General features: G+C 37.1%; 2 gene segments (V, D, J or C); both read right to left on the bottom strand.

Annotated features, from left to right (window-relative positions):
- Positions 1 to 826: 826 nt before the first annotated feature.
- LOC135740479 (Ig lambda-2 chain C region-like) lies at positions 827 to 3,038 on the bottom strand. The segment is given in 3 exon segments: positions 827 to 1,275; positions 2,743 to 2,844; positions 2,975 to 3,038. Coding segments are annotated over 3 exon segments (474 nt in total).
- Positions 3,039 to 12,522: 9,484 nt separating this feature from the next.
- On the bottom strand, positions 12,523 to 14,245 carry LOC135740477 (Ig lambda-2 chain C region-like). The segment is given in 3 exon segments: positions 12,523 to 12,971; positions 13,950 to 14,051; positions 14,182 to 14,245. Coding segments are annotated over 3 exon segments (474 nt in total).
- Between the last annotated feature and the right edge of the window lie 477 nt (positions 14,246 to 14,722).

Genomic DNA, 14,722 nt, shown 5'->3' with positions numbered 1-14,722 from the left:
TCGTCATGGTGACACTTCACAGAGATTCAGTGGAAGTGGATCATCTGGTGGTAAAGATTTTACTCTGAGCATCAGTGGAGTTCAGACTGAAGATGCAGGAGATTATTACTGTGTGAGTGATCACTATATCAACAGTAAAACTGTGATCACACAGTGATAAAGAGTCGTACAAAAACCTCCATCAATCAGACTGCACAGATACACCTGACAGATACTGCAGCTGTACACACACACACACACACGCACACACACACACACACACACACACACACACACACACACACACACACACACACACACAAACACACATGCACATATTGTTGTTATTCATTGCCTCAATGTCTTAAAGCTTCAGTGAGCGGTGAAAGGTGAATGATGAGATAAAAACTGATCAAGATGTTTAGAGAAAAAAAAACATTGAGAAGAGTCGAACACAACTGAATGAGTCTGTGATCATCATATAAATAATACAGGTCAAGTGTTCAATAAATGAATTAAATGATTAATTTATTCAATATGTTCATTGTCAGTGGAAACTGAATCGATTCATTTCAGAGAGTCAAGAGTCAAAGAGTGAAACTGAGAGTTCAACTCATATTTACATCATCAGATTTCTGTTCCTCTCTGTACAGAGCAGATGTTCATACACTTACATGAGTCTGATGTCTCTGTTACACCACAAACATCAAATAAAGCACTTGTTTCATCATTTATCTGCAGATGTCTTCATGCTTCATTGAGTCAAGTTTATTTATAAAGAAACACACGAGCCAATGATCAATATACTCATTGTTCAAATTCAAAAGAAATCACAAGACAAAGAAGCAATATTTAATATTTCTTTATTGAAAAGCATAGAAAATGAATAAAGCAGAGAGACAGAGTGTTGTATGAATAGTTGTCCACTGTTGATGTGAGACATGAATGAGAAGAAGAGATGAGAAGAAGAGAGGATCTACTCAGAACACAGATCTTTCTTCACTTCTCCAGTGACTGTCTGACCTTCCCGACTGATCTCACAGATCACTGAGTCTCTGTTGATCCATTCTTGTTCAGTGAGAGTCAGACTGCTGCTCCAGCTGTACAGACCGCCGTCTTTCTGTAGGACTCCAGCTCTGTTCTCCTGAGATCCTGACATCTTCCCATTCACTTTCCAGCTCAGACTCCAGTCTGAAGGGAAACCATTGCTGGCCACACACATCAGTGTTGCTGTCTTCTTGCTGGAAATCTCTTCACTGGACGGCGGCAGGACGATCACTTTAGGAGCAGACACACCTGACATACAGAGAAACACAGAGAAAAAGATCAAGAGATTAAAAAGAAATCAAATAAATCCATAATAAAATATAGATTCTGTTTTTGAGTTTAATATCATATCATCAGTTAATATCATTTACTCTGTTAATGCACTACACTTATTATAACTTATTACACGGCTCTCTGGAATGCTTGATTCTGATTGGTCAGTTGAGACATTTGCAGGTTCGTTCTTTTCAAATAATAACCGCTCCAAAATAATAACGCATAGCCGGACTACTTGCACGAGTGAAATCGCTCCGCGCCAATAAAGATCAATAAAGATTACTGTCTGTTTGGCGCCATCTTGTGACAAACACTCGACAACCACGACAAAGACACAGACAGCGAGACTGAACTTGACAAAATAGAGCATGACAGCTACGAAGCCAACACACACAAAAATACAGAATGGGCATTAAAACTTCTCAAAGACTGGCTAAGGAGAAAAAAATGGAGACAGACAAGTATGAAGCAGAGGATCTTTATAAGGTATTACGGTCATTTTATGCATCTGTGCAAAGTTTTGCGGAAGGATAAAAATGTTAATTTAAAACAAATATGCCAATAAAATGTTTCAAATTCATATTCATGTCCAGTTTTTTTTCTTATGTGGCAAGTAGCCGTGTAATAAGCGGGATAATGTAGAGGCAGCCGGTAGTTATTGGGAAATAAGCCCCTTCAGTGTGATACAAGACCCTCCGCTTCGCGTCGGGTCCTGATCACACTGTCGGGGCTTATTTCCCGATAACTACCGGCTGCCTCTACATTATCCCTTACACAAACACAGTAATAATAAACAATATTTTATATGAATATTTGTTTCCTGTGACTCAAGTGGCAGCAACAACAAGGTCATGGGTTTGATTCCCAAAATCTGTACAATATCTTGACTGCATTATAAATCACTTCATATTAAAGCGTCTCGCAAATGCATAAAAGTTTCAAAATAATTTATTGTCAGTTGTGTTTGAATGTAAAATATGTTTAATATGATTTTATCCTATCATATTGAATCTTATAAAGGTTTATAACAGAAGTTTGTGTAAATATTCAATTGGGTCTCGAGACTCAAGGTGTCTTCTGTTATCACGTGTTTATATGAAGTGAGTCTGCAGCGCCACACGACAAAAATTAAAGTAGCGCTGCTGTCAGACACCCGGATCTCAAAATTTGTTAATAAAGACAAATAAATTTGACCTTGTTATTGAAATTTAAAAAAATAATTTTGGTGTTTGATTTTTCCTCTTGACTAATGAATTAAAAAAAAAAACATGTTTATAGGACTGAATTACACTCAGTCTTCAAAAGAAATCTCGATTTATATTCAAAATGCTCTTACTGAGAATTAAAAATAATAAATAGAAGATAAATAAATGCTTTAGAATATAACCACATGCTAAAAATCTATTTAAAATGATTTTATTATATAATTTTTGTACTTACTGCCGACGTCGAGTCTCGTGCTGGGGCCGAATGTCAACCACAGTGATAGAAACAAAGCAAGCAGCTGTACAAAAACCTCTGAACGCTTCACTAACTCTGACTCTATAACAAACACATCTTATCATAGCAAATATTCATACATCATAGACTTGTGAAGAAGTGTAAACACATTTAACACAAGAATAAAAGTGAATTTAAAGACACATGTCTGTCTGTAGTAAAACACATTTACTGAATGTTTGAACTTCACAATATTGAAGACACAGAGACACACAAGACATCATAAACGCTCCTGATATCCAAATCTTCTCATCTAATCTCAATGTGTTATTAATCCAGACTGTATAATGTGTTTCTATGAAGATAAAGCTCTGATGTGTGTTGAGTTTATTTCCATAGACAAACACTTTGCATTATCATCACATGCTTCAGTGCTCTGAGTCTTTATAACTGTCTGACACAAACATTTTATAACACAACATCATTACAAAACACACAAACACAAATGAATTTCTTCATCGTCTTCATTTGGATTCTGGGAGTTTTTATTCCAGGTAACAGAAGTGAAAGGTTGTTGTTAAGTTGAATGTTTTTGACTCTTTTATATTTCATTAAACATCATTTTCTTCTCAACAGAATCCAGAGGAGTTACTGTAACTCAGAGTAAAGCTCAATCTGTCTCTGTTGGACAAACCGTCAATATAAAGTGTACAACTGATACTGGAATAGCTGGCACTGATTTATCTTGGTATCAGCAGAAACCTGGAGAAGCTCCTAAACTCATCATTTATTATATAAATACTCGTCATGGTGACACTTCACAGAGATTCAGTGGCAGTGGATCATCTGGTGGTACAGATTTTACTCTGAGCATCAGTGGAGTTCAGACTGAAGATACAGGAGATTATTACTGTATGAGTGTTCACAGCATCAGTGGTAGTGCTGTGTTTACACAGTGATAAAAAGTGGTACAAAAATCTCCATCAGTCAGACTGCACAGTGACTGCAGCTGCGCACACACACACGCGCGCAAGACACTCTCTTAACAGTCAACTCTGATTACACATGAGATTAAGCGACTATCTGGTGAAAGCAAGCTCACTTTTAACATAAACCCTTTAGACCTTTGTGCAGCAGGCATTTATTTTTACAAGACTCATGATGCACATGGATCATATGACACGCTGAACACATATTTTAAAATGATGAACACACATGATGGGCTTAATACATGATGTGACAAGCTTTGCATCATGCGTCTTGTAAAAAGAAGTCACTGGTCGCCACTGCTATAGTGTACGGTGTAGATTGAGTTTTATTTAGATGTTCCTCTTGAGTAGTAAAATAAAGACTTAGTGGTTTATGTCTGTATATCTGTTTGTGTGTTCATTAATTCTCATATTCCTGTCAGTTTAGAGAAAACACTTGTTAGTAAGGGATAATGTAGAGGCAGCCGGTAGTTATCGGGAAATAAGCCCCGACAGTGTGATCAGGACCCGACACGAAGCGGAGGGTCTTGTATCACACTGAAGGGGCTTATTTCCCAATAACTACCGGCTGCCTCTACATTATCCCGCTTATTACACGGCTACTTGTCACATAAGAAAAAAACATGAATATGAATTTGAAACATTTTATTGGCATATTTGTTTTAAATTAACATTTTTATCCTTCCACGAAACTTTGCACAGATGCATAAAATGATCGTAATACCTTATTAAGATCCTCTGCTTCATACTTGTCTGTCTCCATTTTTTCTCTTTTAACCAGTCTTTGAGAAGTTTTAATGCCCATTCTGTATTTTTTTGTGTGTTGGCTTCGTAGCTGTCATGCTCTATTTTGTCAAGTTCAGTCTCAGTAAGCTCTCTGTGTCTTGTCGTTGTTCGTTCTTCTATCCACTGTTTAAATGTTTTTTTTTCCGTACATGTTAAAATTAATGTCAAAAATTTCCATTCTTAATTGTGGTTGTCCAGTGTTTGTCACAAGATGACGCCAAACAGTAATCTTTATTGATCTTTATTGGCGCGGAGCGATTTTACTCGTACAAGTAGTACCGGCTATGCGTTATTACTTTGGAGCGGTTATTATTTGAAAAGAACGAACCTGCAAATGTCTCAACTGACCAATCAGAATCAAGCATTCCAGAGAGCCGTGTAATAAAATTTGATAACTGACTCTTCAAAACAGAAATTGTAAAACAATAAAACCTCGGTTGATGCCGTTAAACTGCATTTGACCCTCAGGCGGGGCTGTTGACATGCATTCAACCCCTTTGATCACATAAACACAAACTCTTTCACCCTAAACCTTCCTCTCAGCCTTCAGGTTCACGTCATTTGGTATCTGCTGAAAGTATAATCAGGGCCGGCGTCAAGGGGGGGCATTCGCGGGCAGTGCCCGACCAAACAGGTTGTTGTGCAACCTACAAAGTTTTTTATAAATTTAATACATATCAAGAATAATTAAAATAAATAAAACATTGAATGTTTCATGACTTTTAATGTAATCAAATGAGGAAAAAATAGTTGATATAGGCTTTCTTTTATTAAAATATACCAGTTTCTCTGATTGGTTGTATTGCCGGGTCTCATGCATCATCAGGCTTAAGCATATTTGTGACTTGATACTAGCAACGTGTTTTTTCGCGGCGTTTTATGGATCGTGTAAAATATGGATATTAGAACATTTAGAACGAACCAGCACCGCCTGCTTCATCTTCATGCAAACACAGACTGGCTCAAACTCAGACATTAGAGGTCGAGGTGGAATTTACAAATCTACAGGACACTGTTTTAAGGAAGTTTAATGTTTGTACATGCTGTCTTTAGCTATTTTAAAGGTAAGTTAGCGTTGTTTTAAATTACATAAGCTTAAATGTGAAGTGTGGCTATAGACCGTTAACAGCATTACGACGTGATTATGGTAAAGCGGCTTTTTTAAAGCTAGGATGCGCTCATTGCGCTGTGCTATGAAACCCATTCTTTTCAATGGCTTGCGCCGCGCGAGGGCGGTTTGTTGCGTCAAGCAAAGAGCGAGCGCAGCGGAGCTCAGCTTGCGCTCACGCCGCGGTCGAAGTTCAGTAGTTTTGCGCATAGTTTGTGGTCTTTTGCACTTTATACGGGAAATGAGCTGACAGTCTGTACCAGTTGTATGAGTGTGTATTTGTTGCTTTAATGTCTTGTTTTTGCAAGTTATTGTTTCTATTGCGTGCCCCCCTGTTGGAAGCCAAGTGCCCCCCTGTTAGTTATGGTCTGGCGCCGGCTCTGAGTATAATCTTATGTATATATGTTGATCTGAGATTGCAGTTTTATATTCATGTGTGGTATCATTTTAAAGGTCATGTGCGATGGGTAAAAAGGCATAATTTTAGTTTATGATAAAGTGTACCAAAGTTCAGAATTTAGAACATAATCTAGTTTACAAATAGTTAACAATCCCATTTGTTGCCTCTGGTCGCGAGAACCAAGTCCTGATCTGGGACTTTTATGATTCTTTGTCTCATCTCTGTATACAAATTGGCTTTGCAAAATTATTTAATGAGAAGCTTCAACAATGACCATCTTGTTAAAGCTTAACAATATTATGAAAGCATCTGTATTCAGAACTTCCCATGCTGTGTGTCTTTGACTGTCAGATTGTCAGTACAGTGACAGTACGGTTTCAACTTTTTGCTCAGCTGTTTTTCAGCAGTTTGAGCCGGTAATGTTTTCCTCTGTCTATGACATAGTCAAACAGCTACATCTCACTAACTCTTCTTCTGATAGTATTCCTGCACGTTTAGTGAAGAATGTTTGGGTCGAGTATTGTTTCGCTGGTCAATACATCCCTTAGTTCAGGGTATGTACCAGCTGCATTTAAACATGCTGTTGTGCAACCTCTTTTTAAAAAGGAACCATCTAGATCACTGTTTTGTCAAATTATAGACCAATTTAAAACGTATTTTTATCTAAAGTTTTAGAGAGAGTTGTTTATAATCAACTGCAATCATTTCTAAACAGATTTAGTTTCTAGGCTTCAAGCTTTATCATAGTACTGAAACTGCCCTTTTGCAAGTGTATAATGATGTCCTTTAGCTGTTGATTCTGGTAATTCTGCAGTCTTTGTATTTCTAGATCTAACTGCAGCTTTTGATACAGTTAATAACTTGATTATTTTATCAATTGAGCATTGTGTTGGTATAAAGGCCATAGGACTTTAACAGTTTCAGTTTGTCTAATAGAAGTTTCCCTGTTCACCTTGGTGATTTTAGCTCCTCTGTTGCTCCTCTTACTTGTGGGGTCCCCCAAGGGTCCATATTGGGCCCACTTTTATTTTTGCTATACATATGGAGCCATTTAAAAAAAACACAGCATCCCATTTTCACTGCTATGCAAATAATGTACAGATTTATCTGCTGTAAAAACAAACTATAAATTCTCAGTTCAGCCATTGTTAAACTGTCTCAGAAATCTAAAAATATGGCTAGACCAAAACTTTCTGATTTTTTGATAGTATTTTTAAATTAGAGTCAAATCTAGTTTCTTTCAATTGAGATTGCTGGCTGAATATCAAAACATACACAGAGTTTAAAATTAGTAAATAACGTTTTGGCTTAAGTTTTTTCATGAATCGGGTAAGTGCAAAAATAATGACTAACCCAATATGAAAAGTGTAAAACGGCTTACAAGATAAACAATGTTTGGAATAGCCGTAACAATTTTGCATGTGAAAAGTGCGTTATGATATATCGACATTTTCATTAAAAAAAATAACAAACCACATAAACAGTGCTGGAATTGACTTCAATGTTATCTGCAGCTGTATTAGAACAACAATAATGCAGAAGAGACACAGAGATGTAAATCAGTCCTCTGGTGTGTTTGGGTTTAAAATGTAAAGATTGTGTGAGTTGTGTGAATGAAGTTACTGTGAGTGCTGTCATATTTTATCTTCATATATTATTAGATTGTCTGAATACAAACTTTAATCCAGCAGATATTATTGTAGAGTAGTACAGATACAGACTCCACTCATCTGTTTTAATATTGAAATATTTGATGATAGTAGGAGGTTTAGTAAAGTCTGATCACTGCTTTACATCTCATCACACGCTTCAGTGCTCTGTGTGTTTATAACAGTCTGACTTTATAACACAGTGCTGGAAAAACAACAAATACACAAAATGAATCTCTTCATCATCACCTTCATCTGGATTCTTGGGGGTTTTATTCCAGGTAACAGAAATTCATCTTTATTTGTTTAGAAATTATTATAACTCTTAGTTTTCTTTTTTTTTTTAACAAATTTGTTTTCTTCGCAACAGAATCCAGAGGAGTTACTGTAACTCAGAGTAAAGCTCAATCTGTTTCTGTTGGACAAACCGTCAATATAAAGTGTACAATTGATACTGGAATAGCTAGCAATTATTTATCTTGGTATCAGCAGAAACCTGGAGAAACTCCTAAACTCCTCATTTATTATATAAATACTCGTCATGGTGACACTTCACAGAGATTCAGTGGCAGTGGATCATCTGGTGGTACAGATTTTACTCTGAGCATCAGTGGAGTTCAGACTGAAGATGCAGGAGATTATTACTGTATGAGTGTTCACAATGGTCCAGTGTTCACACAGTGATAAAGAGTCGTACAAAAACCTTCAGCAGTCAGACTGCACAGATACACCTGACAGATACTGCAGCTGCACACACGCACGCACGCACACACGCACGCACGCACACACACACACACACACACACACACACACACACTCTGGTTTCCATGTTTTGTGGGGACATTCCATAGACGTAATGCATTTTATACCATACAAACTGAATATTCTATTCCCCTTACCTACCCCATTCCCTAACCCAAGGGCGTAGGTTTGATTCTGGCATTGGTGGGGACATAAATAAAATGGTCGCATTGCAAAAACTAGAGCCTAATAAACAGTAACTGTTTAAGTCTTTGTCAAAAAAAAAAGAAAATCACATTGTAACATATATGAATCCATATTTACTTTATAACATTGAAGAATATGCAATTAATATTTAATTCTTATTTTAATTTTGCCAGAAAAAAAACAGTGTTGAAGTAGGTATGTATATCATGCTGTTTCCTGAATTAACGTTTCTGTAGTTCAATCTTCTTTTCATTAACAGACAGTTAATCAGTGTGAAAGAAATAGTTTAAGTATAAAATGCAACCTTGCATTATGTACATCTGTGCAAGTAATGACCACAGTGCAGTAATGTAAAGTATTCAGCAATCATGACATGAATTCATGTTTTTACCATGTTGGGGTTTTTTCTTTCATGTATTAGGGACCCCTAAATAACCTTGCCACCCCATTTATAAAAGGTTGACACAAGTTTACAACTCCTCAGGTTAACATGGGATTGTCGTGTATTGGTGAAAACACTGTCCTTGAATCATTATGTGACACCACTTTTTTGTGCATGAAACAGTTACAGTGGGTATAATAATACTTTCTTCCTCACTTACCTGTCGCCCAAATAATCACGCGCGTCTTGAGTGAACTTTGGCGCGTTGTACAAAGTGAAACCATCCTATCACACGTAGCGAGTAAAGACAAGCCCATCAAAAAGTGATGTGCGTTAGAGAGGCGGACTCAAGAAATGCTAATCCAATCATATTAGCAATGTGAGTTAGAGAGGCGGGACTAAAGAAATGCAAATCCAATTATATTAGCGATGTGAGTTACGGAGGCGGGCATTGCAGAGAACGAAAGCTGTTAACCGTTTGTGTACCACATAGAGCGCTATTTTTACAGAATGGGATTGCAAAAGATTTCTAATCTCATTTAAATGATTCATTAAGAAAAATATAATAAGTAAAAAATACAAAACACAAGAATAAGACGGACATCAGTGGTTATATATAAATACAGATTAATTGGTCGAAATTATTGCTAGGGACAATTCAGTCTTCCCTGAATATTGGTAGGGACATGTCCCTAGCATCCCACCAGAGCCGGCGCCAGACCATAACTAACAGGGGGGCACTTGGCTTCCAACAGGGGGGCACGCAATAGAAACAATAACTTGCAAAAACAAGACATTAAAGCAACAAATACACACTCATACAACTGGTACAGACTGTCAGCTCATTTCCCGTATAAAGTGCAAAAGACCACAAACTATGCGCAAAACTACTGAACTTCGACCGCGGCGTGAGCGCAAGCTGAGCTCCGCTGCGCTCGCTCTTTGCTTGACGCAACAAACCGCCCTCGCGCGGCGCAAGCCATTGAAAAGAATGGGTTTCATAGCACAGCGCAATGAGCGCATCCTAGCTTTAAAAAAGCCGCTTTACCATAATCACGTCGTAATGCTGTTAACGGTCTATAGCCACACTTCACATTTAAGCTTATGTAATTTAAAACAACGCTAACTTACCTTTAAAATAGCTAAAGACAGCATGTACAAACATTAAAGGGGGGGTTTAATGGTATTTCAAGCATTCTGACTTATTAACACAGTTATAGAGTTGTTTCCTCATGCTAAACGTAGGCAAAGTGTCAAAAATGCAGTTGGGCGTGTTTCAGAGTATTTCTGTGCCGAATGCACTTCGCCAGGGTTCGTACAAGTTTCGGCTAATTTTTTTCGATTACGGTTCTAACTGACGTTTCAGGGGTTTTCGATACGTATCACTTCTTTATATGGGCTTCCGCCGGAAAACTTCCCCTGGAAAACCCCGCCCAGCCGTCAGTCAGCGGGAGACGCTAGAGCTTGCTAACAGCTTATCACGCCACTCAGCTTTGTTTAATTTCAAAAGTCAACAATGGCACAACAAGAAGTGTGTTTTTGGATGTAAGGAGAAGACATCCAGCCTTATGGAAACAATGGATATAGTTTATTATCCGGATTAGCAGCGGAGTTTTGCGTGTGTGTGTTTGATGCGGTGGATTTTCATGACGAGTTACACGCGGTAAGTAAGACTTCTGTATTATGTTGGAAATAGGCGCGTGTATATTATATAAATGACACGAACATGTAGTGAATCATAAGTTAAAACAGTGTTGTATAGTGTTGCATGACTCGTACTCGCTCCTCCCGTGTTATAACTCCTCCTTCTTCATTTTTTCGTACGTTATCGGAAAGATTCGGTAAAGCTAATCTTTCTTTTATAAATCTGATTAAACTAAAGACTCTTCAGAGATATAAAGGATGTCATACTACTCCATAGGTACTCCAGATTAATATCAGAAATGCAGAAACAGCGTGTGTTACGTGAGCTTTAAACTTCCTTAAAACAGTGTCCTGTAGATTTGTAAATTCCACCTCGACCTCTAATGTCTGAGTTTGAGCCAGTCTGTGTTTGCATGAAGATGAAGCAGGCGGTGCTGGTTCGTTCTAAATGTTCTAATATCCATATTTTACACGATCCATAAAACGCCGCGAAAAAACACGTTGCTAGTATCAAGTCACAAATATGCTTAAGCCTGATGATGCATGAGACCCGGCAATACAACCAATCAGAGAAACTGGTATATTTTAATAAAAGAAAACCTATATCAACTATTTTTTCCTCATTTGATTACATTAAAAGTCATGAAACATTCAATGTTTTATTTATTTTAATTATTCTTGATATGTATTAAATTTATAAAAAACTTTGTAGGGGGGGCACAACAACCTGTTTGGTCGGGCACTGCCCGCGAATGCCCCCCCCCTTGACGCCGGCCCTGCATCCCACCCTAAATCTACGCCCATGCCCTAACCCCAACCATCACAGAAACCCTTCTGCTACTTTACATTTTCAAGAAACATCACCCTATTTGATTTATAAGCTTGTTTCCTCATGGGGACATCAAAATGTCCCCACAAGGTCACAAAAACACTGGTATTCCTATCTTTGTGGGGACAATTGGTCCCCACAACGTGATAATTACCAGGTACACACACACACACACACACACACACACACACACACACACACACACACACACACATATGTTGGTGTATGTGGTTTACGGGACATCTCCATAGACACAATGCATTTTATACTGTCCAAACTGTTATATTCTATTCCCCTTACCTACCCCAGTCCCTAACCCCAATGTCACAAAAACCTGTTGCCAGTCTTTAATCTACGAAAAACTACCATTTAGTATGTTTTTTTAGCTTTTCCGTTTATGGGGACACTGTCTGTGTCCCCGTAAACCACCTTTATAGCATAATAAACATGTCATTATACACTATTCATGTCCTCGTAAACCACGTAGACCAACCCACACACACACACACACACACACACACACACACACATGCACGCACACACACAAAATGCACGCATGCACGCACACACACAAACACACGCCTCAATGTCTTAAAGCTTCAGTGGGGGGTCAAAGGTGACTGATGAGATAAAAACTGCTCAAGATGTTTATGAAGTGTCGGACACAACTGAATGAGTCTGTGATCATCATATAAATAATACAGGTCAAGTGTTCACTGAATTAATTAAATGATTCAGTTATTCAATGTGTTCATTGTTAGTGGAAACTGAACCGATTCATTTCAGAGAGTCAAGAGTCAAAGAGTGAAACTGAGAGTTCAACTCATATTTACATCATCAGATTTCTGTTCCTCTCTGTACAGAGCAGATGTTCATACACTTACATGAGTCTGATGTCTCTGTTACACCACAAACATCAAATAAAGCACTTGTTTCATCATTTATCTGCAGGTGTCTTCATGCTTCATTGAGTGAAGTTTATTTATAAACCAATGATCAATATACTCATTGTTCAAATTCAAAAGAAATCACAAGACAAAGAAGCAATATTTAATATTTCTTTATTGAAAAGCATAGAGAATGAATAAAGCAGAGCCCCAGACTGTTGTATGAATAGTTGTCCACTGTTGATGTGAGACATGAATGAGAAGAAGAGATGAGAAGAAGAGAGGATCTACTCAGAACACAGATCTTTCTTCACTTCTCCAGTGACTGTCTGACCTTCCCGACTGATCTCACAGATCACTGAGTCTCTGTTGATCCATTCTTGTTCAGTGAGAGTCAGACTGCTGCTCCAGCTGTACAGACCGCCGTCTTTCTGTAGGACTCCAGCTCTGTTCTCCTGAGATCCTGACATCTTCCCATTCACTTTCCAGCTCAGACTCCAGTCTGAAGGGAAACCATTGCTGGCCACACACATCAGTGTTGCTGTCTTCTTGCTGGAAATCTCTTCACTGGACGGCGGCAGGACGATCACTTTAGGACGACTTACACCTGACATACACAGATACACAGAGAAAAAGATCAAGAGATTAAAAAGAAATCAAATAAATCCATAATAAAATATATATTCTGTTTTTGAGTTTAATATCATATCATCGGTTAATATCATTTACTCTGTTAATGCACTACACTTATTATAATACAAACACAGTAATAATAAAACAATATTTTATATGACTTAAGTGGCAGCAACAAGGTCATGGGTTTCAACAAAAGCTGTACAATATCTTGACTGCATTATAAATCACTTCATATTAAAGCATCTCGCAAATGCATAAAAGTTTCAAAATAATTTATTGTCAGTTGTGTTTGAATGTAAAATATGTTTAATATGATTTTATCCTATCATATTGAATCTTATAAAGGTTTATAACAGAAGTTTGTGTAAATATTCAATTGGGTCTCGAGACTCAAGGTGTCTTCTGTTATCACGTGTTTATATGAAGTGAGTCTGCAGCGCCACACGACAAAAATTAAAGTAGCGCTGCTGTCAGACACCCGGATCTCAAAATTTGTTAATAAAGACAAATAAATTTGACCTTGTTATTGAAATTAAAAAAAAAAATGTATTCTCAAGATTTATTTTAAAACCTGTTAAAATTAAACGCCTTAATATAAAACACTTTTAATGACCTCAGTGTGTGAATCTGTCTATCAATAAAATTTTCATGTGAAAAATTATACATTTATAAATTCTTATTACTTTGACTTTTTTTGACTTTTTCTGCATGATAATAATTTTAATACTGAGGTGTTTGATTTTTCCTCTTGACTAATGAATTTAAAAAAAAAACAATGTTTATAGGACTGAATTACACTCAGTCTTCAAAAAAAAAATCTCGATTCATATTCAAAATGCTCTTACTGAGAATTAAAAATAATAAATAGAAGATAAATAAATGCTTTAGAATATAACCACATGCTAAAAAATCTATCTAAAATAATTTTATTATATAATCTTGTACTTACTGCCGACGTCGAGTCTCGTGCCGGGGCCGAATGTGAACCACAGTGATAGAAACAAACTGAGCAGCTGTACAAAAACCTCTGAACGCTTCACTAACTCTGACTCTATAACAAACACATCTTATCATAGCAAATATTCATACATCATAGACTTGTGAAGAAGTGTAAACACATTTAACACAAGAATAAAAGTGAATTTAAAGACACATGTCTGTCTGTAGTAAAACACATTTACTGAATGTTTGAACTTCACAATATTGAAGACACAGAGACACACAAGACATCATAAACGCTCCTGATATCCAAATCTTCTCATCTAATCTCAATGTGTTATTAATCCAGACTGTATAATGTGTTTCTATGAAGATAAAGCTCTGATGTGTGTTGAGTTTATTTCCATAGACAAACACTTTGCATTATCATCACATGCTTCAGTGCTCTGAGTCTTTATAACTGTCTGACACAAACATTTTATAACACAACATCATTACAAAACACACAAACACAAATGAATTTCTTCATCGTCTTCATTTGGATTCTGGGAGTTTTTATTCCAGGTAACAGAAGTGAAAGGTTGTTGTTAAGTTGAATGTTTTTGACTCTTTTATATTTCATTAAACATCATTTTCTTCTCAACAGAATCCAGAGGAGTTACTGTAACTCAGAGTAAAACTCAATTTGTTTCTGTTGGACAAACCGTCAATATAAAGTGTACAACTGATACTGGAATAGCTGGCACTGATTTATCTTGGTATCAGCAGAAACCTGGAGAAGTT

This window comes from Paramisgurnus dabryanus, chromosome 22, assembly GCF_030506205.2.
Source record: "Paramisgurnus dabryanus chromosome 22, PD_genome_1.1, whole genome shotgun sequence".
NCBI lineage: Eukaryota > Metazoa > Chordata > Actinopteri > Cypriniformes > Cobitidae > Paramisgurnus > Paramisgurnus dabryanus.
The sequence above is the reverse complement of the archived record's forward strand: the minus strand, read 5'-3'. Positions and strand labels throughout refer to the sequence as shown.